Source organism: Liolophura sinensis, chromosome 13 (genome assembly GCF_032854445.1).
Source record: "Liolophura sinensis isolate JHLJ2023 chromosome 13, CUHK_Ljap_v2, whole genome shotgun sequence".
NCBI lineage: Eukaryota > Metazoa > Mollusca > Polyplacophora > Chitonida > Chitonidae > Liolophura > Liolophura sinensis.
In genome coordinates this window covers 9,309,086-9,336,535 of record NC_088307.1, presented here as the reverse complement: position 1 = coordinate 9,336,535, position 27,450 = coordinate 9,309,086, and the positions used below count along the sequence as shown (strand labels likewise).

The window sequence follows — 27,450 nt, the reverse complement described above, 5'->3', positions numbered from 1 at the left end:
CCCACTGGAATATCAAAGTTTTGGTCCACAGTTCCTGAAATGTTGTCTAATTTTACACATTTAACTCGAGATGCACATGACAATTTCTATTTCTTTAATGTCTGTGAATTCCTAAATAATGGCCGCTGGAATATCAAAGTTTTGGTCCACAATTCCTGAAATGTTGTCTAATTTTACACATTTAACTCGAGATGCACGTGACAATTTCTATTTCTTTAATGCCTGCGAATTCCTAAATAATGGCCGCTGGAATATCAAAGTTTTCATCCACAATTCCTGAAATGTTGTCTAATTTTACACATTTAACTCGAGATGCACATGACAATTTCTATTTCTTTAATGTCTGTGAATTCCTAAATAATGGCCGCTGGAATATCAAAGTTTTGGTCCACAATTCCTGAAATGTTGTCTAATTTTACACATTTAACTCGAGATGCACATGACAATTTCTATTTCTTTAATGCCTGCGAATTCCTAAATAATGCCCACTGGAATATCAAAGTTTTGGTCCACAATTCCTGAAATGTTGTCTAATTTTACACATTTAACTCGAGATGCACATGACAATTTCTATTTCTTTAATGTCTGCGAATTCCTAAATAATGCCCACTGGAATATCAAAGTTTTGGTCCACAATTCCTGAAATGTTGTCTAATTTTACACATTTAACTCGAGATGCACATGACAATTTCTATTTCTTTAATGTCTGTGAATTCCTAAATAATGCCCACTGGAATATCAAAGTTTTGGTCCACAATTCCTGAAATGTTGTCTAATTTTACACATTTAACTCGAGATGCACATGACAATTTCTATTTCTTTAATGCCTGCGAATTCCTAAATAATGCCCACTGGAATATCAAAGTTTTCATCCACAATTCCTGAAATGTTGTCTAATTTTACACATTTAACTCGAGATGCACATGACAATTTCTATTTCTTTAATGTCTGTGAGTTCCTAAATAATGCCCACTGGAATATCAAAGTTTTGGTCCACAATTCCTGAAATGTTGTCTGATTTTACACATTTAACTCGAGATGCACGTGACAATTTCTATTTCTTTAATGTCTGTGAATTCCTAAATAATGGCCGCTGGAATATCCTCTCCTGTGATGACTGTTAAATTTAGTTTGTCCTTTCCCGAATGAATTGTTGAAATCTCTGGGCGTAAGGGACAGGCGGTATTGTTGAGTGGTCTCCGCACGAGTATTTAATGTTCTTTCGGAAGGAGTCAAGTTTCTGACAAAGTCCGTACACTGTGAGGAAGTCAATTATTCCCACAAAGTAGCGAAATTGGGGCCCATCTATGATGTGCAGGGAGTTTTTACAGTTGGGCAGTAGCCGGCGCGTTGCCCCACCTTCCTGCTCATCCACATAATCGCTGTTTGTTAGCGACACCAACGTGGATCGAGGCCGGACACGCTCTTTGTCTTCAGTCCCATTCCACGCAGCTTTGCCAGACTTCATGTCTTTCTTACCATGTATTGTTTTTGTCACGGGTGGTACTGATAAAGACTTTTCATTGGTTGATGTCCACCCTTTATTATGTCCACCCTTACTCCCAGCCTCATTTGACTGGCTTATGCTTGAAAGGTTAGCAAAAACACTGTCTGATCTGCTTTCATCTAGGTCTTCCAAAGAGCACGGTAAACTGTCCAGAGTAGTCTCCCTTCTCACGTAGCTCTTCTCTCCCACCTTTAACACATCTGTTACTGTGTCTAATGCCTCCGTTTGACCAGTTGTGGGATCATGGAGCGACCTGGGAAATGAAAAAATTCGAATTTTAAATCTTTAACTGTCATATGAAAACAACAAATTCTGATCACAAAAGAATATATTCATGCTGTAAGATATATGTGATGGCAATTAAGGGTATCGAAATATCGGCTCCTGGAACATGCAGTCAAAGCAAAATTCATCCGTGGGAAGGTCTGTCACCAGCCTTCTGAGAATCATTGCTTTCCGCCCACCATAATGCTGGCTGCCGTCGTATAAGTGACATAATCTTGTGTACGGTGTAAGACATCAATTAGATAAATGGGGTCCGAAAACCCTGTGCAAAGGGAAGCAAATCTTGTAAATGATAAAACAGCAGTGCCCTCTACCTACTTAAATAACAATACCACTGATTTCAATACCAACACCAGTAATAATCTAAGTTGACATTGTTATTCAAATAGATAGAGGGCACTGCTGTTTTATCATTTACAAGATTTGCTTCCCTTTGCACAGGGTTTTCGGACCCCATTTATCTAATTGATGTTTTACAAGATTTACTTACAAGATTTGCTTCCCTTTGTAAAAGGTTGGTGAACCACATTAATAAATAAAAAATTAAAGCACAGTTTAACAGATCTACACAGACTAGGCTACAGACATTTTAGTTGAAATAGTCAAACATTTCACGAGATTCTCTCGTGAATACATCAAAACTTATGACTGTGTCTGATATACTCCAATTCTTCGCATGTTTGCAAGATGTTTATTCAAGCATATTCTGAAGGCATTATGTTGTGTTCACTTATAAACTTATACTTTTTGTGAAGCCCAGACAATTGCCAATCCAACCGATATAGTTTTGTCTCAGAAATCAAATTAAAATGTGTATAAATTGCACTGAAAGTTGCCCTTTTATATGCACAAAGGTTGCGGAATTAGAGCCATCATAATACTGTATCCATATTTGGCTACGTAGAGATTTGACTAAACCAAAGTACACAGTCCCTGACACTCTTGTCACATACTCAGGATTATCTCTCTTCAAGAGAAAGAAAGCTAAAAAATAAAGTATGATTCCCTGGACAGACAGGTGAAAACTACCTGTAACAACAAATTTGTCGGTGTTTTTTTTTTTTGTATTTCTACAGAGCTAAATGCATTTCAAAGGTTTGAATTCTATGGTCTGTACTAACCATACAGCTGATGTACTCTGATGACACAAGATACACCAATCCAGTTTTTTCTATAATTTACAATAGCCCAAACAATTACCTTTCACAAAATGTCAGCCAATTTTAGCGATCTAAATGGATAATAACGTTTCTAAAATTCATAAAGCCAATTGCATTAACTTTTTCAAACTATGGAATCATTTTAACACTATAAATGCTACAGATACTAGTTTGATATTTAATGAAACATAAAACTTGTGTTTTTCTTGGTAAATACAGAAAATTTGATCTGATTAGTGAACATGGATTTTTGCCCAAAATCACCTTTTCTTGCCAACAAAGAGGCTGTCCCAGAAATTTTTGGCAAAAAAATTCCATAGGACAGCCCCTTTGATGAAAATACTGAATAATATTTCATACAGAATATCTCCTAGTTTATTTGAACAGCACAGAATTACTGAAGGTCCTACTTTTGCACACGGCACACAAGATTACTGATACTCTCTCGTCTCTCGTCCTGTCTAAGGTGCTGTCGACCAATCAGAAGGCTGTAATCTATGACACCCAGGTCAGACAGGAAGTTAGAGTCATTCTCCAGAGTCTGCAGGAACCAATCTCCTTGTGGACCTGTGGGGGGAAAAAAATCACCATCACATGATTAATGGTTAATATAGATTAATTTATTTTGCTGACCTAAAAGGAAGACAAAGCCTTATAATCTCATGTTTGTTCATTAGTTTATTTTGTGCTTTTCTAATAAAGTCCAATAGAGTACAATGTTAAATGAAAATGAAAAATACAAACCTAGATCGATGGACTCTTTCCAGAAATTCTGATCCTTGAGTACAGCCATGTGGGTAGAACCTGGAGGACTGGGCTAAAAAAATTTAAACATCAGATCAGAAAGATGACTTAAATAGCTGATTGCTGGCTTCAATTCCTCAAAGAAATTTTTGGAAAAGGCAAATGTATTACACTAAATGAAAAATGCTATGCATTAAATTGATGAACAGGTTGACCTGAAGCTAAAAGGCAAATCAATATAATAAAGGAAATGACAGCTGAAAACTGAAATAGGCAATGCTAGAAAAACCACTTAAAACTTGCTTCACTTTTTCTTTTAGGTTTCTTTGAAGAGAGTTAAAGGCATTCAAACATATGAATTCTATAATGGGGTTTATGGAACATACCACAAGTGTTTAGGAACTCTTGCATCACGAGAAGTTTTTCCAATGGTAAACATAACATAGATCTTTTTCTACATGAAGTAAAAGATTCCTGAAATAATGTTCTCAATAATCCCTTTCTTCTGGTAAGCGTATGGGAAAAAAAAGGGGATGTGACGTCAGAGTTCCTGAACACTGTCATTGTGGCCAAATAAGGCCCACCATAAAATTCTTTAAAACGTCCTCAAAACATCAAAAAGAGATAAATGACAATATTTTTATTCACAGTTTTCAGTTGTTTTCCTTATGAATATTACTACATCTTTTAGTTTCTTTTACTTTAAATACTGGTAGTTATCTGGATCAAGACCACGTTACGCTAGGATATTTTTGAGCCATTCTTCATCACTGGCACAGAGGACAGAAGGAGGAGTTATGCCCCTTTATTTATTGTCCTTTACTCTATAGTATGTAGAGGGAAAATTTCTACATCAGAGATATATGCTCTGAGAGATCCTTCCAGTTTACCTTTTGATAGCGCCCAGCAGAGCATCCTTTAATATCAAACTTGTCTTCAATCCTGTCGCTTGGAAAAAATATGCTCTGCATTACCAGGAAATATTTCTGAAAAAGAAAAACGAGCGTATCATTGGCTAGTATAGAAAAACCCAAAAAAAACAAGTCATGACTCACTCAGGAAGTTTCAGTGACACTGAAGGGCCTTTTTACATGTAGCTCTATAAAGTTATGCCAAGATGCAGCTGTACACCTTAACAGGTAGCCTGGCCCATGATGGCTTCATGGGAAGGTCTTCCAGCACCTGCGGATGATCGTGGGTTTCCCCGCGGACTCTGCCCGGTTTCCCTCCCACCATAATGCTGGCCGCCGTCATATAAGTGAAATATTCTTAAGAACAGCGCAAAACCACCAATCAAATCGATGATGGCTTTGAATTTTTATGGCTTTCTAGGACCGTCATGTTTATTTCAGTCACTATAGTTTCAGGAAAATATCAGTCAACAAACTTTAGAAATTCCTCGTGTACTTGGGCAACACATGATGGTTTATTCCTGGCACTAACTTCCCCCACCCACAAACGACATTTACACCAATGAAATAAATAAATAAACAAATATGTAAATAAATTATGTAGGGAAACATGAGGTCAATTTACCTGCTTTCTACCTGACATCTTTATAGAGTACAGACCCAGAAACTTCACAAGCAGTGAGTGTGGATTGGTTTGGAAATGGGCCAAGTACTGCCTGAAAGGAAAACATGAAACATGTCCCCTGTAAACCTGGAAGGTGGGGTGATGTCAAATCAGCTATCAACAAATTAGGTCAAGTTTATAGTGCCGCCTGATATATTATTGTTACCATTTTAATACAATGAATGAATAATAAGGGTTTTAATGCATCAATATTAATCAATAATCAACATCAATATTTAAATTTAAATATTCCCACAAATCAAAGTGTTGTCTTAACGAAGCTACCACAGTGTCCATGTTGCTATGTTTCATAAAATAGTTCTACCCTCAATTAATGTTCTAGACACTGCAACAACTACACTGTTACCAGTGTCAATGTTGCCATGTTTTATAATGTGGTGCTAAAAAATCAATTAGTTGTACTTGCCATGTTTTATAATGTAGTGCTCCAATCAGCTGTAGTTGCCATGTTTTATAATGTAGTGCTACCATCAGTTAATGTTGCCATGTTTTATAATGTAGTGCTACAATCAATCAGTCAATGTTGCCATGTTTTATAATGTTTGTGATAACAATCAATTAGACAATGTTGCCCTGTTTTATAATGTAGTGCTTACAATCAATCAGTCAATGCAGCATGTTTTATAATGTAACGCTTATAATCAATTAGTCAATGTTGCCATGTTTTGTAATGTAGTGCTAACAACCAATTAGTCAATGTTGACATGTTTTATAATGTAGTCATAACAATCAATTAGTCAATGTTGACATGTTTTATAATGTAGTGCTTACGATCAATCAGTCAATGTCGCATGTTTTATAATGTAGTGCTTATAATCAATTAGTCAATGCTGCCCTGTTGTATAATGTAGTGCTACAATCAATCAATGTTGACATTTTTTTAATGTAGTGCAGCAAACAGTCAATGTTGCCATGTTTTATAATGTTGTGCTACAATCAATTAGTCAATGTTGCCATATTTTGTAATGTAGTGCTTCTATCAATTAGTCAATGTTGCCATGCTTATAAAGCTACTCAATGAAGTTCAACGTTCCTTTAGGCCGATGGGGTTAGCATGCCAGTGCAGCGCAATGACCCTGGAGCCTCCCACCAATGCAGTCACTGTGAGTTCAAATCCAGCTCATGCAGGCTTTCTATCTGAGGTTTCTACCAAGCTCTTCCTGGTTTTCTCCCCATGATACTTCTGGCTGCCCTTGTGCAAGTGAAATACTCTTGAGTACGGCGTAAAACACCAATAAATTCATCTTGTAACAGAATTATGAAATGTTGTCTTGGCTTATGTAAGGAAAATTATGTCAATGTTGCCTTGTTGTCTCCATGTAACAGAATCATCTCACTGTTGGCTTGTTTGCCTCTTTGTAACAGAATTATGTCAATGTTACATGCATCTTGTTGCCTCTTTGTACAGAACCATGTCACTGATGGCTTGTTCTCTCCATGTAACAGAATCATGTCACTGTTGGCTTCTTGTCCTCTTGTACAGAATTATGCAAATGTTTCCCACGTTTATTAGACCTTCAAAAATGAAGCACAATTTTCTGGACACCAGCTTAATCCATGGTGTCATTGTGGAACAGAATGGTGTCAGTAATGAATGCTCAATGAATCTGAACATCAACGTGAACAGGAAAGTGAACGGTATAATTACTTACTTGAGAATACTCAGAAAAAACCTGACTGGCTTCTTTGTGGTCAGTCCTTGAGGAAATACTGCATGTCAGTTCTGAAAAAGAAATAAACATGAAATATTGCATGTCAGTTCTGAAAGGGAAACACACATGAAATACTGCATGTCAGTTCTGAAAAGGAAACACACATGAAATATTGCATGTCAGTTCTGAAAAGGAAAACACACATGAAATATTGCATGTCAGTTCTGTAAAGGAAACACACAAACCTCTGTATTTACTTCTTTGATCATAATAAATGTACAGATGCTCAAGAACATTTTACTTTATACACGATGACAGTGAGTTTTACGAGTGGAGGAACCCTTCGAACTAAGAATAAACCATCACCCTTAGGTAAGCAACTGACAAACTTTCTCAAAGGTCAGAGGTTACAGGTTCTGTAAATCTTCAACCTTTTTGACATTTAAAGCACTTTTTTCAGCAGCATTCAATTATTATGACAATAACACCAAAAAGGTGCAAAAAAAAAAGTGATAAAAACTATACAGATTATTTCTCCACAGTCCATAGTGCTCTCACAATATTTTAAACTATTGTCACAGTGGTGGTTGTAAAGGTTGAAGAATTAGAGTAAAGGGATCCTCAATAAACTCCATGCAAGAACACCTGAAAGTTCTACGAGAACTATAGCCCTCTTATTGCCATTATGAAAGTCTGGCAGCAACCTGCGGATAGTCGTGGGTTTCCCCTGGGCTGGGCCCGGTTTCCACCCACCATAATGCTGGTTGCCGTCGTATGAATGAAATGTTCTTGAGTACGGCGCAAAACAACAATTAAATAAATGAAGACGTATTGCCATCACAGCCTCGAGCACCAATGGACAAATGCAAGAAGAGAATCTCTCAAAATAACAATCTATATGGAAAATAAATCTCCTCTGGTTTCAGAGCTCATCATCACCATAGAGCTTTAATTTTCTACTTTCATTTCACAAGAGGTGAACTCCATTGTTTTTTATAACAACTAAAAGCTGCAATGGCATGGCATTGCGGTACAAAAAGAACCCCTCTGACCTTCATTTCAAAAGAGGATCTCACCATTCTTTAGAACAATAAAGTTTTAAACTCAGTCATTAGACTGGGGTGAAAAAAATGATTCTTTTAAAACAAATTTTGCAAAAAAAACATGCAATTCCTCCAAAATTTGTTTGACTGATAAGAAAGTTTCTGCACTTACGACAAGTAGAAATTCTGGCCACTTCGGGAGTTGCTGTGGAACTCCAAATATGGAAGAGCCTCGGACGGGGCCAAGGATTTTTGATACTGTTCTTCGTCAACGTCAATTGCTCGGCGCATTGTGGCGAACACAGCACTGGCATAACTGCAGAACGTGTAGTGCTGTACAAACAAGACACACATCGGGACCTGGGCTAAGCATTCACAAAATAGACATACCCTCTTTTTTGTACGCCAATTGGCAGATTTAAAAGATCATGCTCACCATTTCATGCTGATTTATGTTGCCGTCCACAAGTAGAATTTTATAACTTACATTTCTACAACATACCTTGTTGAGAATGAGTCATAAATTCATGTTGAAATTATTTAAGTGGACAGAAACAAAATTAACAGGGCAAATAATTTTGAAAAATAAAAGCAGATGTCAAATTCAACTTAACTTAGTCAGAGTACATGCCAAAGACCAAGACAGGCAGATTCAAAACTGCTCCGCATTTTGGAGCACTATTTTAAAATATGACATGGGTTCAACCTAAATTTCCTACTAATGAAAATAATAAATAAATGAATGAATGAATGACTGATTGAATGAATTAATGAATGAACGATTATGATTGAAGATCAAGCTAACAATTAACCATATTTTGCTAATCACCTTCACACACACTCCTTCACACACCTCACCCCCCAAAAAGGGGACTTTTAGAAGCAAATAAAGGTCACAAAATATTACTTTCTGTGCTGAATGATTTATTTATTTATTTGATTGGTGTTTTACGTCGTACTCAAAAATACGACGCCACAAATATGGCAGAGCCCGGGGTAAACCAACGACCATTAGCAGGGTAATAGAAGACCTTCCCACGTACGCCCAGGCAGGAAGCCAGCTTAAACTGACACAGAGGCCGCACTGTTGGGAGGCTCCTGCAGTGCTAATGCACTGAACGAACTTACAATGTGTCCGGTAAGATAATCAACCCACCTTCTAAACAAACCTTCAAAACATCTTTTGTGGAAACACTAAAATAAAGTATTTATCAAATGAAAGCCGATTACACACCATCAAGGAAAATAATTTGATTTATTTTTTTTTCCAAAATTTTTCTAACTCACTAAAATGCATTTAAAACATTCTATGGAGGTCAGTTAGGACTCTGAGTGTGTCCGTGACTTCACAGTAATACTTCTGACTTGTTTGTTTCAAGGTCCAAAAGTTGAATGCATTCGTAGCTCTAAATGAGAATTCATCTTGAATGATTGAACTATCTGTAGCAAGCGGCAAAATGTTGAAGTGACATTAATGGTTTCATTCTAGTCAAAGAAGGCCAGAGTAAAATCCAAAGTTTTAAATGCATTTTACTAGATTGAAAAATATTCGAAATAAATAAATCAAACTATTTTCCTGGACAATATTTATTGGCCTTTCATCTGACATGTACTTCATGCTAGTGTGTTCTTTGCCTTCAAGATGAACTGAACGGGCAGGATCGAGCAAAACAAATGCCTTACATGTATAGTCATACATGAAACTATATTTCATATACCAGGGCATAATCCACGGTTTTGGGGAAAGGGTCAGTGGGCTCAAAAGTGATTTCATTTTAATGCAAAACGGTAAATTTTGTGAAAAAACATGTATCAGGGGCTATAAGTTTTTTTAAGTGTACTTTAGAGTTATTTATTTATTTATTTCATTGGTATTTTGTGCTGTACTCAAGAATATTTCACATATACGACGGAGGAGACAATTATGGTGGGAGAAAACCGGTCAGAGCCACGGGGAAACCCACGACCATCGGGAGGTTGCTGACAGACCTTCCCACGTACTTTACAGTTAACTGGAACTTAGGCTTAGTCAAATATTCCCATTACCTTAAATTTCATAAGAAATTGGCGAATGCACATTAAAGTTAACCGAACTTAGACAAATCAATATTCAATTCTTATATTATACCTTAGACATGTTAGACCCACTGTTCAAACAGTAAAAGTGAATTGCACATATCTGAAAAGAGGATATTTCGGGAAATCAATTCCCAATCATGCAAGACACCACAGGAAACAAAGGTGTTGTGCTATGGCAAAGATAGATTATGCCCTGCATGGTATACAGTCTAGTTGTAGCACAGTCCATTTCTTAATGTAGCTGATAGAATTTCACATATACCTTCCTATTTATCACCATTGTCTTCTCCAAAACGTGGTCATAGTCTTCTGTCCTCAACTCATCCTGAAATATTATTCACCAGACTCTGTAACAATACATAGGACCTCGAATTTCTTCAGTGTTCATTTCATACATGTATACATGTAAGGCCACTCCAATTTATATTTCTGGTTTTCGGACAGAATGAATTTTTTTCAATATTAGAGAAGGTTATAATAATGAAAATAAACCGGATAAACGATCTCATTTTTGGGAAACTGTGGACTGTCCAAGCAATATTCCCCACTGAAGGCATGTCTACTGGATCAGAAACCTTAAAATACCAGAAAATCCAAAAAAGACCCAGGTCATACACAATAAAAAGGCAGATTTTCAATTTTATTTTTATTCTGGTTTTTGGACATTTCAGTGTGGGCTTGCCACTAAAACGCAAAATAGAACTGGCGTGGCCTAAGCATGTTTTTCCACCTCACCTGATCTGGAGGCTTAAATGTTATTATTTTTGAAAAATCTGCATGTAAATCGCCTAACATTTCACTCCAAGATTACCTTTCAGAGTACAACAAATGTCATAAACTATTATTTTCGGTGGTGAAGCTTTCCTGATATCATCCTACATTTGAAACATACCTCATAACACAATGTTCTTTGAATCAGAAAAAATCAGCAACATGAAAATCACTTATACCGTTTGTTCATTAATTTTAATGTACGTTATTTCCTGAGCACGAAGTGGCCAATCAAAACAGACCACAAGATACGGACCAACCAAAACAACTGGTTTTACTAATAAATGTGAGATAATACAAACCTGTGGACCAAGCTGAGGATAGTTGAGGAGCACCTCCCGTATCCCTTGTCGTATGCAGCACAGCTCATTATAGCTGGGGTGGCCTACGTCAATCTCCACAATGCCCTTCCTGTTCCAGCGCTTCTTCAGGCGCTGCCAGGCGCTTGTTTTACGCAGCTTTCTCTTCTCTGCCATGGTGAGCTGTCAGGCGAAGAAACAAATTTCTAAATTTCCAGTTACAGTGTTTATACGAACTGATGAATTAACTGAGGCAGGATGAACCAAGATGGTTAAAGTGCTTGGTTACTGCAACTGTCAAGCCCTTAATCCAAGAGGTCACAGGTTCAAATCCAGCTCTCGCTGTTTTGGTTCCACGTTCAAGTCACGAGGTTTTATCAGGTACCTGGGTAAGATTGATGGTGTTTCCTGCACCCATAAACCCGACTACTGTCGAATGAGTGAAAAATGCTTGTGCAGAGAGCGTTAAACACCAATCAATTCCCCGTTCAACTGATGGAAAATGTGTTTATAACAGATACTGTAAAGTACTTATTATTAGCGGGAATTTATTTCCGCTGATTTTCTCCAAAAATATGCTCACGGGTGTTAGTTTTCGTGTATTTAAGAGAACACTTAAAAACAAATCTTAATATCTTAAAAGACATAATATGGCCAAAATTGTTCAAGCACGTCAAAGAGGTATCATCATGGGTGGCTTTAATCCTCTTTTGTTTCCTGTGGCGTGGCTAATCCTCATGACCTGGATCAGATCACCTGCCGTGAGAAGTGCTCGAACAGCTTTGTATATATTTAAAACTCACACCTAAATGCTTGGTTATGGCTTTTAATGCTGTACAAACCCTGCTCATTTTCCCACACCAAATAAACTTTGAAGCAACTTCAAACATGCATATTTCTTTTTTTCTCTCAAAATGTACAATAGCTCAGTTCAGAAACACCTTGAGCCTTTTTCCATCAAAAGGCTGTGTTTTTGAGAAAAACTGAAAAAAAAAACAGCACCCAAACCTCAAACAGAAAGTCCTTTTGGAACTCAGAAGTGACAGGATATGGAACCATTCTCTTGCCTATGAGATATCTGTACCTTGTGTGGCAAGGAAGATTTCGACTGCGTGTTGACACCAGAAATGCTACAGACCCAAATAACCATTTCTGGAGGTAGCACTGCAACCTACATAAAGCCTGCCTACAAGATGTAACTTAAAACTTACTGCCCCACGTCTGGAAACATTTCTCAAACAATGCAAAAAGCATGAATAATTTCTTGTTTGCCAAGGGACAATAAATATCAGAAACAGGGGAGCCGTTTCTTGTTAGAAATACCAAGTTGGTAAATAATACACAGACTGGGCCTGTCTGACAATACTACTGGCAGACACTCCAACATTTTTAACATCCAGGGGTTCAAATATTAAACACAAAGAAAACACTAAAATGAAGTGTAGGTCAGATGAAAGACAAGTAAACATTGTCGAGGAAAATAGTTTGAGTTCTTCTTTTTCGACTTTTCCCAACGCATATAAATATGTTTAAAATGGATTCTATACTGGTCTGTTGGGACCCAGCGAGGAATAATGTCTTGACATCCATATTTTTGGCCAGTCAAATACATTCATTGCTCTGGTTGAAGTTGTATGCATTTTTAATGCAGAAGTCTAGCTGTTTGTCTACTTTAGTAAGCAAAAACCTGATGTGACATCACTGGTCACAATATATGCTCAGAAAAAGCCCTACAATAGAATTCAATGTTTCAAATGCATTTCAGAGTAACCATAAACCAATTTAATAGAACAATTGAATTCTGTATGTTATAGATTTATGGACTAGAATTCTGTAATGTATATTCTAAATTTATGGCCTAGAATTCTGCATGTTCTAGATTTATGGCCAAGAATTCTGTTTGTTCTAGATTTGTGGCCAAGAAATCTGTAATGTACGTTCTAGATTTATGGAACAGAATTCTCTATGTTCTAGATTTATGGCCCAGAATTCTGTTTGTATGTTCTAGATTTATGGCCCAGGATTCTATTTGTATGTTCTAGATTTATGGCCCAGAATTCTTTTTGTCCCTGATTTATGGCTCAGAATTCTGTTTGTTCTTGATTTATGGCCCAGAATTTTGTTTGTTCTTGATTGATGGCCCAGAATTCTGTTGGTTCTAGATTTGTGGCCTAGAAATCTGTAATGTATGTTCTAGATTTATGGAGCAGAATTCTGTTTGTTCTTGATTTATGACCCAGAATTCTGTTTGTCCTTGATTTATGGCCCAGAATTTTGTTTGTTCTTGATTTATGGACCAGAATTCTGTTTGTTCATGATTTATGATCTAGAATTCTGTTTGATCTAGATTTATGGACCAAAAAATAGAGCTCAATTATGTGAGCTAATACTATAAACAATCAGTGCAGGTCACAAGGCCCTATTATTTATTTATCTATTTATTTCTGTGTTGTTTAACTCCATACTCAAGAAGTTTTCACTTGTATGCCGGCAGCCAGTTCCATGGGTGGAGGAAACTGGAATGCCCGGAGTACGTAGAAACTCATCAACTTTTGGCAGACCGTGACATATTCCAGTTTGATGTAAATCAAGTGATCCCCATCACGTAACTTCATGTAGAGTAGGTCTCGACACAAAAAGAGCACCCTCGACCATGTACTTATTGCCACCAAGGTGACAGGTCCAAAGAACAATGCGTGCAGCGGAATGCAGACAATTCCCTGCCAGAGCTGGGATTGAACTCAAGCTTAGTCTTGTTTTATAGTGACTGAAAGGCAATTAATTCACCTTTCAAGCTTCTTTCAAGTGACACATCTTGCTTTATTCTGATTATTTCATCCACCTTGAGAAGACCACTTTTGAGTTTTTGTGCAGTTTGACTAATTTCTCTTCACGTGTTCGCATCAAATGTGTAATTGTATAAGACCTTCATGTTCTGCTGAAAGTGCACTTTTACAGGCCAAACTTTAGGTGAAATACAGTATTCTAAAACTCTCTAAATGGCACACTTAAATTGATTACCTTCACAAAAGCTCCTAAAATTCATTATCAAGAGACACTGAAATCACTACCTTAGGGTTTTATCCATTGGGACATGGAGTTGTGTATTTTATACACAGTTTTACACACACTTATTTGGAACATAGGATGATATTCTATGGGAAAACTGGAAGTCTGAGCACCAAAAATAATATTTTGTACATGACATTTATTTGTGTCTACAAATGCACTTTTGTGGGCTAAATTTTACGTCTCTAAAAGTAATTCACCTGAACGAACTGAACTGAATATAAAATGCAAATTTGCGATAGCTAGTATGACATCATAACATTCCCCCACCCCTCCCCGTCCCACAGGGTGCCTCAAGTGAACAATCCATGTTTATTTATTTATTTGATTGGTGTTTTACGCCGTACTCAAGAATATTTCACTTATACGACGGCGGCTAGCATTATGGTGGGAGGAAAACAGGGAGAGCCCGGGGGCAGCCCACGACCATCCGCAGGTTGCTCGAAAACCTTCCCATGTACGGCCGGAGAGGAAGCCAGCATGAGCTGGACTTAAACTCACAGCGACAGCACTGGTGGGAGGCTCCTGGGTCATTGCGCTGTGCTAGAATCCATGTTTAGAGAGAGGATATCAAAAAATTTGACCGATTGACCTGGGCAGATAGACCTAACAACAGATAGACTCACAGAGCTGCTTGTTGTAGCTAACACATAATCAACTCGGTAAATCTGGCTCTCAATAGCATACCTTTCATGGGCACGGGGTCAGATTCACCAAGCAGCGCACAACATTTTTTTATTGTACATTTGTCGTACGATGTTTTGTACATCATTATTACCGCACCGTTGTCCTATATGTGCAATTATCGTACACGTACGACATCTTTATGAAACTATAAGCCCAGTACGGAGCCGGTACAAAATTAATCATTCACAAAATTAATGGTAAATCCTCACCATATATCGTTGTACCGCCTCATCAGTCATCACGTCAACTCTGCGTACTAATGGCATTGGTGAAATCAGGACACATGATAAATTGTGCCACAAGATATAATAGACCTATATCACAACATGTTCCATTTTACAATGCCAAATCCAACAACAACAACAGCCGGGTCATTGCATATTTAACCCACATGTACCTACAAAGTGAGAGAGTGTTTGCAAACTGAATTCCTTAACAGCCTTGGCAACCACTTCACTGTAATGTGAATAACAACTGTCAGTTCATGCTTCACTGACCACGAACCATTCTGGCTTTAACACACAGGGTTGTGAGGAGGGGAGGTGAGCTGGGGTGCCGTTTAAGAAAGTCAGGACTTGTATGTACATGTTTGCCAGGATTAAAGCAGATCAAAGAATTGTGCTCATTAATTAGTATGTTGAGTTGACATTTGAATGACATTTGAACTTATTGTCTAGCTATCAGGGATTACATGAATAACAGTGTTAATTACAGGTAAAAGCAACAATTTGAGTAAAAGCACTGGTGGCAGGAAATAAAATTAACAAATCTCTAATAAACAATTTAGCTTCATGAAAGACTGCTTAATTAGCTTTCCCAGCATATATACTCACTCAAGCATTTTAACCTGAAGAATTTATATTTAGAATTTAGAAAATAGATTTGCAAGAAAATCAGTGGTAAGGTAGGAAGACATGGTCAAGGCCGTACCACTTTTCATCAAAAACTGTAGTACACATCCCAAAGCTTCCGCTGCCTAGACCGGCTTAATGGCCTTTAACCTTGGGGCAGAATTACGTATAAAAATGAATGCTCTCCAGAAATATGGAAAACCAATTCCACCCCCCCGCCCCCCACCGTAACGATTCAGTGGCTCTAAAATATGGCCTGGCGCGCCCGTTGGATCGACACGAGGATATGTGGTTGTCTTGAAAAAAAGGCAGGACCCAGGATACCATGGAGGTCTTACAGTAGGCTTGAGTCCAAACTTGTAGCATTATTTCCGTACTTAGACTTGAACATAAATGATACTTGATAGGCCTATAATTTAGTCATGAAATTTCCACTCCAACCACAGCATTAAAATAAAATTGTTAAGGCGTACATGTAACTCACAATTTTAACGCACTTTTGAAGTGAAGGCTTTTCTTCTTCTTCGGCTATCTGTATCCCAACATGTACAAAATCACATGTTGAGATAAAATCAGTTTGACGTATGTTCATGAACGATAACCACGGACAGTGTTAGATACTCGCACATGCAGAGATGCTTTGAGATTCAGGTCAAAATCTCAGGTCAAGAAACTCTGCTAAGCGAGCCCGTTGTTGACACGCTGACCTGAAATTGTGAAAAGCGACACAGCTTTATTTTCGCCTGTAGTCTTTCTCACATATATTTTGCTGACGTCAAACTAGCTGTTAACACCAGTTAACGGTAACCCAGTCTTGTTTTTATCATACTCACATGAATTTAAGGACGGTAAAAATGTCACTGCCCAGGAATTTAACTCCATTTGGTACCGGCAGCAGAGGTTAATTTACCCGCATCGACATTCCCGGCGGTGCTTGTTAGCTTTAACATTCATTTTTACTGGTTCCAAACAGACGAATGTTATCACTCTTGTTTGATAGGCAAACCAAGCTTTATCCAGTACATTTTATTTCTTCAAACTAATCGTCGTCTAGCTCGCATTCTATCACCAAATAGCGATGGCAATGGTTCAGATCACCTGTGGAAGCCTCCGTCACCCGACAGGGGGCGCTGAGAAGAGACGACGACGCTGAAGGAAGACGGGGCGATCTACAGCTTGCATTTTCAATTTATTTTCCCTAACTTGAATGTATCTTTTGCTACAAATAGGCACTATTTTGTGCGCTTAATCTACGGCCAAGGGACTGTCAAAATTATTATGCTCTGCGACTCCAGCTGTATTTATAAAATGTAAGTTTCGCTTCTTGTGATCCATTCTGTCTGCGCGAAAAATACACGTGTTTTGACTTGAAAGAGTTATGTGCTCATTAGTGAGCCTCAAACTTATCCCCCCCTGGGTGGGAAATCGAAAATGAAACAAGAAATACTACGTGTCGCTCTGCCTATGGAGATTACCCCATTTTGTGAGATCATAGATAATCCTTGCTAAGCATGTGTCCAAAGCAGCCATATTTTCTAACAAGTGCATGGTAAAGAATAACATAGTCTTAAGAGGACAGCCTTTTTGATTGCCTATTCAATATGACTTTGTACAAAGGGCTCCAGTTCCAACTCGGTTTAGTTTGGTGCATAAGCCACACAGCTGGCCGCCTTTTTAGTCGAAGTGTTGATCTGTCAGTAGGCTGAAGCTGGGTGGTCGTCTTCACTTCATGACCTGTGCTTTAACCTTTTGGTGGTATATTTACAACATATAATATCAGTTTCACTGAGATTTTTCCATGAAAATCATCTTCCCATTTGCATTAACTTGTAGTAAACACAATAGAAAACCTGAAAATGTCAGGTAGAAAGTGTTACTTTGAAATGTTGCCATTTTAATGGCCATAGAAAGCAGCTGCATTCACAAACTTCAAAGGCTGCTGTCCACAACTGGGTGCTGCTAATTTGACTCTGGCTGCTCAGTTGTGGCAAATGTAGTAGCGCGCAGCATGGAGTGCCAATGTGGCTATTGGACGTTACAACTAAGCTCTTCCTCTTCTTCTTCTTAAGTTTATTCCTAGACCCAGAAGAATGCATTACGTGCACTTTATAAGTTCTAGCTGTGTACATTTTGATATTGATATTTTAGGGGCAAAACTACATGTAGGTGTGTGGTATTAATGGTGAAGGGGTCAGTCCGGTTTCCTTCATCCATTAATTCATTAATCCCACTACGCTATGGCTGAAATATTACTGTTGTGGCATTAAGCCATAATCATTCATTTGTCCATAGTCCAGCTCGATCATGCTGGCTTCCACTCCAGCCGTAAATGGGAAGGTCGGTCAGCAACTTGCGGATGGTCGTGAGCTTCCCCTAGGTTCTGGCCGGTTTTCTCCCACCAAAATGCTGGTTGTCATCATATAAGTGTAATGTTCTTAAGGATGGTGTAAACACCAAAAAAATAAATAAATCAGTTGTCCATAAATCCGACTCTCGTATGAGGACTAAATTATTGAGTGCAGCATTCAACTTCAGTCACTTTTATATTCTGTTGACCAATTGATTGTATTTATTAATTCTGATCTCTGACCTCACAAGAATGTCCTTCACTGCCAACGACCTGGTAAATTTCCAATTATATTATTATTGAATTATTTTTTTTCTATTTGTGTATCAATGGTATTTCAGAAGATTTTGCTGTTATGAGTGAGGCAGGTGAAGAGAAAGGGCAGGGTGATGCACATGGTAAGGAAAACTAAAAAACTACCAAAAATGGATTGTGGAAACTGTGGAAATGGATTGTGAAAGACGACTCTTTACTCAAGCTACTAAAGGTTCAGCCACCACCGATATAATTTAAATTTCTTTATTTAATTGGTGTTTTACACCGTACTCAAGAATATTTCACTTATACGACATCAGCCAGGAACATTGTAAGGAAAATTCTGCTAGAGCCTGAGTTAAACACATGACCATCTGCAGGAAGCTCTCAGACTTTCCCACATACGACTGGAAGTGGAGCCAGCTTGAGCTGGATATGAACTCATAGCAGCCGCATTGGTGAGAGGCTCCTGGGTCATGGTGCGCTAACCGTTTCAGCCAGTTAGGCCCCCTCCAATGTAACGTAAAGGTGGAGAAAACATAAAATACTACAGAAATTATTTTCAAGACGAAAAGTGAGCTGTAAAAGGGGTTGATTTTTCCTTTAAAGAGTAAAAGACTCTTGAAAATAATTTATGTATGTTGGATATTTGGGACCACCTTTTGGTATATATTGTCTTCGTGTAATAATGTTATAAATGAAGATGAAGCAGATTTTTTTTTATAATAAATGTATTTGCACTAGAATTTGTTATTTTCAATTTACAAATGTGTTCAACTTTATCGTCATATTTATATCATATTTCTATTTTTGATATATTCATAAATAATTGACTGATGTCAAATGAACTATTTAACAAGAAGTACTCAAAGCGGTGGAAGAACAAGAAAGAAAGGCAAGATAGGTGACACTTGACAAGATAACAGTTAGATAGCTATTTGCTACTTTGGTTCGATCACTTCATATTTACGTAGTTTGGGTTCTTCATGTGACTTTTGAACAATACATATCTACCATTGCAGTGAAATATATGAAAGAATCTTCTTCAAAAGATGAAGATGAGGGCAGCAAACAGTCAAAACAGGCTACAGAAGATGAGGGTAAACTGGGGGGTCCTCGATTCTCGCCACCGCTGTACCGTCAACGGTACATGTTTTGTGCTGACATCCTGGAAAAACATGGGATAAAAAGTGTAAGTTAGCACTGAAATAATTCAATATGAGCCTTTTTTATTATTTATATAAAGGGGAAACGTCAGGATTCCCGTCACTGATTAAGGTGATATTTCACTCAATTAGATATCACTTTTGCTATTACATTTTCATCATTTTCACCCTGACTCCATGACTTCAAAGAAGAAACATTTTGTTTTATGACATTCCAGTCCAAGTTCTGTGGGACGATGTCGTCATAACGCAGATTGGGGCAACTTTTAACATTCCTACATGTGCGTCACACAACAAGATATGGCTTTGTATGCTTAAGTCTGTGGAGACCTACGCATAAAAATACTACTTAAACTTGTTTAAATAAACAAAATCATGGTTCATGTATTGTCAAAATATAAATAATAAATACGATAGTGAACAGTGAAGGTTGAATACCATAAATATTTTTCTTGTGAAATAACCCACTTGATGCGTTTCATTTAAAAAAATATTCATCACATGGTATTCAAGCTACATTGTGTAATATCCTCTATTTACTACAATGATCAAGAAAAGAGTCCAAATTACTAGATGGACAGTAACGTACGCTTTTCTTTTCATCCCTCTCTGAGAGTTTTATTGATTTTGGGGAGGTGTTATGAGACGTGCTTGGAACATGGGATGATATTCTGCTGGTTGGACAATGGACGATTCTACGAGGGACAACTCCCAACTGCTGTGTATTGTCTAGCTGATTCGAATATGGCAAGGATATGTTTTGTTTCTAAAATAAATCAGTAAATGAATAAATAGATCCAGCACTTTTCTCTTCTGCTCCACTCTCCTTGACAGGTGGTAGACTTTGGCTGTGCGGAATGTCAGATCATGATGTACCTGAGGCAGGTGGCCTGTCTGGAGAGAATAGGCTTGGTTGACAGAGATGTGGTCACCCTTGAGTTGAGCAAACACAAGATCCAGCCACTAATAACTGACCACCTGGACCCTCGGGACAACCCGCTGACCGTCGAGATGTACCTGGGTAGTGTGACAGATTATGACCCCAGGGTGGCTCAGTGTGATGCTGTGACCATGATAGAACTGTGAGTCTGTGACACTTTGCCATGTTTATCCTCGATTAATTGTGACACTGTGACCTAGGTAGAGCTGTAATTCTGTGACACTGTTCTGTGTTTATACTTGATTAACTGTGACACTGTGACCTTCATAGATATGTGTTTCTGTGACACTGTGCCATGTTTATCCTTGATAAAGTGTGACACTGTGACCTTCATAGATATGTGATTCTGTGACAATGGGCCATGTTTATCCTTGATTAAGTGTGATACTGTGACCTTTGTAGAGCTGTGATTCTGTGACACTGTTCTAAGTTTATCCTTGATTAAGTGTGACACCATGACCTTCATAGATATGTGATTCTGTGACAATGTGCCATGTTTATCCTTGATTAAGTGTGACACTGTGACCTTCGTAGAGCTGAGATTCTGTGACACTGTGCCATGTTTATCCTTGATTAAGTTTGACACTGTGACCTTCGTAGAGCTGTGTCTCTGTGACACTGCTGTGTTTATCCTTGATTAAGTGTGACACTGTGACCTTCATAGAGCTGTGATTCGGTGACACTGCTTTATGTTTATCCTTGATTAAGTTTGACACTGTGACCTTCATAGAGCTGTGATTCTGTGACACTGTGCTGTGTTTATCCTTGATTAAGTGTGACACTGTGACCATGGTAGAGGCACATTCTTAAAAATGATACTTTATCATACAGGTGAAATACAGTGCCTAATATCTGTATTGTTCGTCTTTTGTTTAGTAGGGTGCATGTATTTTAAAATCTTAATTCAAGCGTGAAGAGACATTAGGTGCAGGTTTAGGTTTAGCGTTCGTTCATGACCACTTGTCTTTGACCGATGTGATGTGCATGAATTTGAATTGAATTGAATTGAATTGTGAATTGAATTGATGACAGTGTGATGTGCATATCTAGGTGTCACATGTGGAAAAATTTGTCTGTAACTTTCTGAAGTTGGGATTTACTCCAGTTTGTTGCAACCATAAAGCAGACTGCCATCTTATGAGTGAAAAGTTGTCAGGTATGATGTCAAGAAACAGTCAATAAAAAGAATCAAATAAAAAGTCCTCTTTATTAGACACACCTCTGAAAAGTGTTTGTTAAAATACTTTCACATGATTCTGATTTTTTGAACAGCAAAAAATTCATTTAAATATTTGAATATAGGCCTTATGGACCATAAAATTGAATTTCTCCCAATTAATTCAAAGTAAATGTATTTATCAAGCAGTATATACTGTGATTTATTTATGTCATCTTTGAGAGTATAGTCCATGACTTCAGGCATAGCGCTAAGGATTTTTATCGTTTTGCTAGCAGATAAATTCTTTTCAAAGTCTAACAGTACCTTCAATATTCAATACCCTTTCAAAATATCTAGTGTAATCCTCTTAAACATTAAACATTTTTTTCCTCTGAGCAACTTCATTGATGCTAGTAAAATTCACATCATGTTTTCATCGTCTTGTTTCTTTCAGAATTGAACATCTGACAGAACCTGAACTCAAGTCATTTCCTGATGCCATATTTGGAAGAATTTGCCCCAGACTCATTTTAATCACGACGCCAAATGCTGATTTCAACCAGTTGTTTCCAGATCTGACCGGTTTCAGACACTGGGATCATAAGTTTGAGTGGACCACAGAGGAATTTCAGAACTGGTAATTACAGAGGTTGTACTGTCACCACTTTTTGGGGGGGTAAAACATTGTTCTTGCCATAGCCGATCTTCAGTTTAGCAGGCTCTTACTGACAGATGTCCATTGGGAGATACTCAGCTGACGCTTCAAAAATGTACCCTAATGTTTTTATTGGATTTTTTTCATGGGTGTTTTTTCACATTTTTCCTCCTTGTTCATTTCATTCAAATCCGTGTCTTTTTCATTGGCAACAAAAAAAAAACAAAAAAAAATTAAAAAATCTCTACCAACCAACCGTGTTTTTTTCATATGGTCAAATTATGCCAAGCGTAGAATTTTTTTTTAAGAATGACCCAAATGAGATCACAGGCTGAAGTCTGGTTATTGCTGGTTTGGCATTGGTTGTGAGTCAAGAGCTTGGTTTCTCTGCGTCCTCTGGGCACTCTGCGCACTCTGGGCACTCGTATATATGACCATATGTTTCCGTAATGACCCATGAGCCTCTCACCAATGTGGTCGCTGTGAGTTCAAGTCCAGCTCATGCTGGCTTCCTCTCAGGCCGTAAGTGGGAAGGTCTGCCAGCAACCTGCGGATGGGTTTCCCCCGGGCTGTGCCCGGTTTCCACCCACCGTAGAGCTGGCCGCCGTTGTATAAGTGAAATATTCTTGAGTACAGCGTAAAACACCAAAACACCAAATAAATAAATAAATAAACCATATGTTTCATATTAGGGAGTGTTTACATCTGGTCAAATAAAGAAACAAGTACAAATTAGCAATAACTGAGCCCTGAAAATTTATGATGTTGTCTTCCACACTGGCTCCTCATTAAAGGGAAAAAAACATAAAAATGAAGTATCAAACAAACACAATCAAAAACTGTATTTGAAAATAAGAATGTTTTTCCCCACCGAATTAAGTACAGTCAAATGTATCAATTATATTTATTTCTTTATTTGATTGATGTTTCACACCGTACTGAAGAATATTTCACATCTATGGCTGCAGACAGCATTATGGTGGGTGGAAAATGGAGAGAACCCTGGGAAAACCATGACCATCCATGGGTTGATGGCAGACCTTCCCACATACAACCGGAAAACAGCTGGACTTGAACTCGCAGCAGTAGTATTGGTGACAGGGTCTTAGAACATCATACTCTGCTAGCATGCTAACCACCAGGCCACGGAAGCACCTTCTTTGGCTCTAAGATATGTTAGGTGGGAGAAAAACCGGGCAGAGTCTGTATGAATTGTAAAATCGGCTTTCACTACAATACTGATGGGAATTGTCACCAATGACATTACAGGACTTTCTCTACTGTTCCAAAAAATTGATCTGAAATTAAATATATATTTTAGAGATAGAGACAGGGCCTCTGTGGCCTGATGACTTGCATGCTAGCGCAGCACAATGTTTCAGGAGCCTCTCACCAATACGATTGCTGTGCGTTTTTTCTTTCTGGTCGTACCTGGGGAGGTCTGCTGGCAACAAGATGGTTGTGAGTTTTCCAAGGCTCTCCCCAGTTTCCTCCACCAAAATGCTGTATGCCGCAGTGTAAGTTAAATATTCTTGAGTACAATGTGAAACACCAATCATGACATAATGGGTGGCATACCCATGTTACAATTACATTTTTGGTCCAAAAACATACATTTTGCTAGTATAGCATATGTAATGTACCTTCCTACCTTTCAAACGAACCTCACAACACCTTTATAAGATCAGTGGAACTATCCAGATCAGGTAAAATGAGCAAGTTTAATAGCCATGAACAAAATTTTATACATTTGTGTCATAGGTGTAGAGCGCAAGCAGATAAATACGAGTATGATGTGGAGTTCTCGGGGGTCGGGATGGGACCCCCCGGTTCAGAGCCTCTTGGATACTGTAGTCAGGCAGCCATATTTGTTTCCAAGTCGCCAACATCATCATCACCTTTGCTACCATCGTTATCATCATCACCGCCTTGTGATGGAGATTTTAAGTACACATTGGTGAGTTTGGTGAAAGTGAAAGTGAACATATCTCACTGTTGAATGTAAAAGGAGTTTTTATTGTAATAGAAAAAGGTCAGTTGTAAGGATTTTCTATGGCGATAATTACATAGTTAGATGTCACTGTTGTTATTAAAATTTTGATAATTCACATCAAGTTAGTTTAGGTTTGTATTTAAAAAGAAATGACTTAATCAGTTGAGATATACAGATCATATCATCAAATATAAGTTATAAATAAATAGAATATAGTGAAGTTTGAGTATCATAAATATTTGTTGTAATGAAACTTTTACAGCTAATTGACCTTCAGCATCACATTTCACTTCAGTGAATATTTATGTGATTCTAAACATCTCGGTAAAATATTATATTTACAGCATTCTATAAATAGTATTTTTTTTAAAAGCGGTAAATGAGTGTTCTCAATAATTTTATCAATATCTCAACACATCATTGAAAACCAAAAGTGGTAGTATTTAGCAACTTGGGAGAAACCCTTCAGATTATTTCAACAAAATTCTAATAGAGATAAGATGTATTCAAAACCTTCATAAGTCGTTATTTTTGCCAGGTACTCCTTAACTCTGGTCGGTGATGAGTAAGGTAAAAGGTTTGACCGCTTCCAATATCTGCCACTAGGTGGCGCTACTTCTGACACCAGAGACAAACTTTCATATCTCAGTGTGGCAAAGTTTCAAGCATAACTTTTGCAACATTAGCTGATGGTTTGTCTACATGGAAAATTCATGGTCTGGAGGAAAGATGGATAGTCGGAGCTGTGACCGTCCATTCCAGAGTAGGACCAACAATTTATAACACTTGTAACTGGGTCACAGTGGCGGCAGCTGGTAGCAGAGGAATCTGGCTGATGACAACTTTCACTCTGAGACCAAATCTTTTTCAATTTATTTTTCTTGTATTTAGCATCAAAATGTGTGAAATAACATGGAATAGATTGTGGTTTAGTTTTAAGAATTGTTAAAGGGTCTGCAGCAACCTGTGCATGGCCGTTGGTTTTACCCAAGACTGGGCTAGGTTGCTTTCCACTTTAGTGGTGACCGCTATTGTATAAGTGAAATATTCTTGAGTACAGTGTAAAAGGCGAATCAGATAAATAAATGGTAGCACGGGTGTTGCAAAAACAGAATTGTGCCTCACCAATGAAGTTACAGACTGGAGTCTGGTTTAATGTGTGAGGGTTAGTCAAGTACCTGGTGCTCTCTGTCTATAAAGCTTGTCACTGTTATGAGTGGAAGTTCTTAACTATCGTGTTTTCTCTCCAGGTTATCCATTAAAATCAAATCAAATATTTCCCCAGATCTCATCTGCTGTACATCCCCACAAAACAGAAAAGTTTACCCTGGAAGAGAAAATGCTCCTGGAGGTGAACTATTGCCTGAATCATTTGTCTAAAGACCCACTGTATTCTGAAAGTTGGGAGAACGCCGTCCTTCCAATAGGAAACCTTCACAAATACGTGAAATTGAAGGAGTTGTTCAAGACGGAGGAAGACCTGAGGTAAGTCTTTGATAAAAGCTTCTCCATTGCTAGGTATGTAGCCTTAATAATTGGCAACGGCATTCTGCAGAACCGTTGTAATTGCCGACGTATTATCACAATTGGTGGTTTAATATGTCGAGTAAAATGCCATCGCATCTGCTGTTGCAAGTTAAGTTAGGTCCTTATTTTTAATGACATGGAAATATTCTTTGAGTCCTTTGTAAAACTCTGTATCAGATGAAGAAATAAGTAAATGCCAAAGATAATTTTCCCGATTAAGTTCCTGAGTATGGCGTAAAACACCAATCAAATAAATAAATGAATAATTAAGAGAGCTGGATTAACTAATTGTTATGAGAGCATCCGTTCCATTTTTGAGAATTCTGTAATATCTAGATCTATGAAGCCATTTGATGAATGGAACATGAAACAAATTATTTCAAGATAAAGATGTGACATCAAAGATACACTCTGGGTCACAGTATACCACCTTAGAATCTGATGTTATAAAACCATTTTACTTGGTAGCAAAAATTGTGAAAAAAACATATCAAAATTTTCCTGAACAGTTTCAGCTGATACATGTTTCATTTTAGTGTTTTCTTTGCCTTTAATATTTTAAAAATTTTGATCTTCAGATTTTTTCTGGCTGACCGTGGCTACCCTCTTACCCCTGACAGCACATCTGTCATATTCCGTATTGAGGAGGAGGGAGAGGAAGAGGAGGAGGAAGGGGAGGGGGTGGAGTGGGGGTATCAACCCATGGAGCCCCCAAACAATGATGGACAATTCTCTGATGCTGAGGAGGATTTGTTGCCATGGAACCCTCCAGAGAGTGAGGAGTGTTGGCCGGAAATTGTGTGATAAGGTTTAAAAATTACAGTGTTATGTAGCTGTTCAGGGATTTTTACTACGTACTGAACAATTTTCAGTCATATGACAGGAGGAATCATAAGGTGTGTGTACATGCACTGTGTCTCCTTGTGGCGGAGTGAGTCCATGCCGCTAAAGTGCTGCCGCCACTGAAGTATCATGCTGAAGACACTAGACATGACACTCTACCCAGTCACATTATGCTGACAACGGGACAACCAATCCTGTTTCGTTAAACTATCTGCACAGGGCTGAGTGCCAAGCAAAGCAGCAACAAGCACCATTTTTAAATTCTTTGGTACGACGCTATCCGAGATTGATCCTGGGTCCCCTGACTTTGAGGCAGACACTCCAGTACACCACCAAAGCAGTCCCAAATACAGCGTTAAGACAACACAGCCCTATGCTGTAGTGGAATTTAGTTAATACCTCTGCCAAGGAAGTTTTGTTTTTTTTGTAGCGTTTGTCTCTCTGTCCTTGTGTCTGCTTCTTAACAACTTTACAGCAAAAAGTTACATACAGACTTGAATGAAATTTTGCTTTGGTACAAGCACCAATCCATTGAAAGATACATGAAAAGGAACTCTTAAACAAAGATTATGGTTTTAAGGGAATGGAAGAAATTTTTCTTTCTTAAAAAATATTTTATGATTTGTAATGTCCCCTTTATTTTATGCATATTTTCCATCAGTGGTCAGAAATTATGTGGAAATGATATGATCAATGAATTTATTAGTAACCCAGGACCAATTTAGCATACCCAATTTTGGCTGTCCAGATGGTCCAATTTTGGCTGTCCAGATGGTCTAATTTTGGCGGTCCAGATGGTCCAATTTTGGCTGTCCAGATGCT

The 27,450-nt window shown here is 38.0% G+C and overlaps 2 protein-coding genes across 2 annotated transcripts; one reads left to right on the top strand and one right to left on the bottom strand.

The window, feature by feature from the left end:
* Positions 1-1,126: 1,126 nt before the first annotated feature.
* Positions 1,127-16,373, bottom strand: LOC135480830 (phosphatidylinositol 4-phosphate 5-kinase-like protein 1). The gene is given in 10 exon segments (XM_064760758.1): positions 1,127-1,760; positions 3,363-3,519; positions 3,697-3,769; positions 4,587-4,682; positions 5,233-5,323; positions 6,945-6,980; positions 8,127-8,320; positions 10,329-10,391; positions 11,140-11,319; positions 16,241-16,373. Coding segments are annotated over 9 exon segments (1,518 nt in total). The 5' UTR covers positions 11,314-11,319; positions 16,241-16,373.
* Positions 16,374-16,918: 545 nt separating this feature from the next.
* LOC135480829 (small RNA 2'-O-methyltransferase-like) lies at positions 16,919-26,589 on the top strand. Its single transcript, XM_064760757.1, has 8 exons — positions 16,919-17,053; positions 18,432-18,488; positions 19,368-19,537; positions 20,346-20,593; positions 22,065-22,247; positions 24,027-24,222; positions 25,544-25,743; positions 26,364-26,589. Exons 2-8 carry the CDS (start codon positions 18,446-18,448, stop codon positions 26,587-26,589), a joined length of 1,266 nt encoding a protein of 421 aa, XP_064616827.1. The 5' UTR covers positions 16,919-17,053; positions 18,432-18,445.
* The last annotated feature ends 861 nt before the right edge of the window (positions 26,590-27,450 follow it).

Excerpts from the sequence above, each read along its gene's own strand:
- LOC135480829 (XM_064760757.1), top strand. The coding sequence starts at position 18,446 with ATGAGTGAGGCAGGTGAAGAGAAAGGGCAGGGTGATGCACATG. Across the intron at positions 24,223-25,543 it reads GAGATTTTAAGTACACATTG|ATCTCATCTGCTGTACATCC; the intron begins GTGAGTTTGGTG and ends ATATTTCCCCAG. Across the intron at positions 25,744-26,363 it reads AAGACGGAGGAAGACCTGAG|ATTTTTTCTGGCTGACCGTG; the intron begins GTAAGTCTTTGA and ends TTTGATCTTCAG.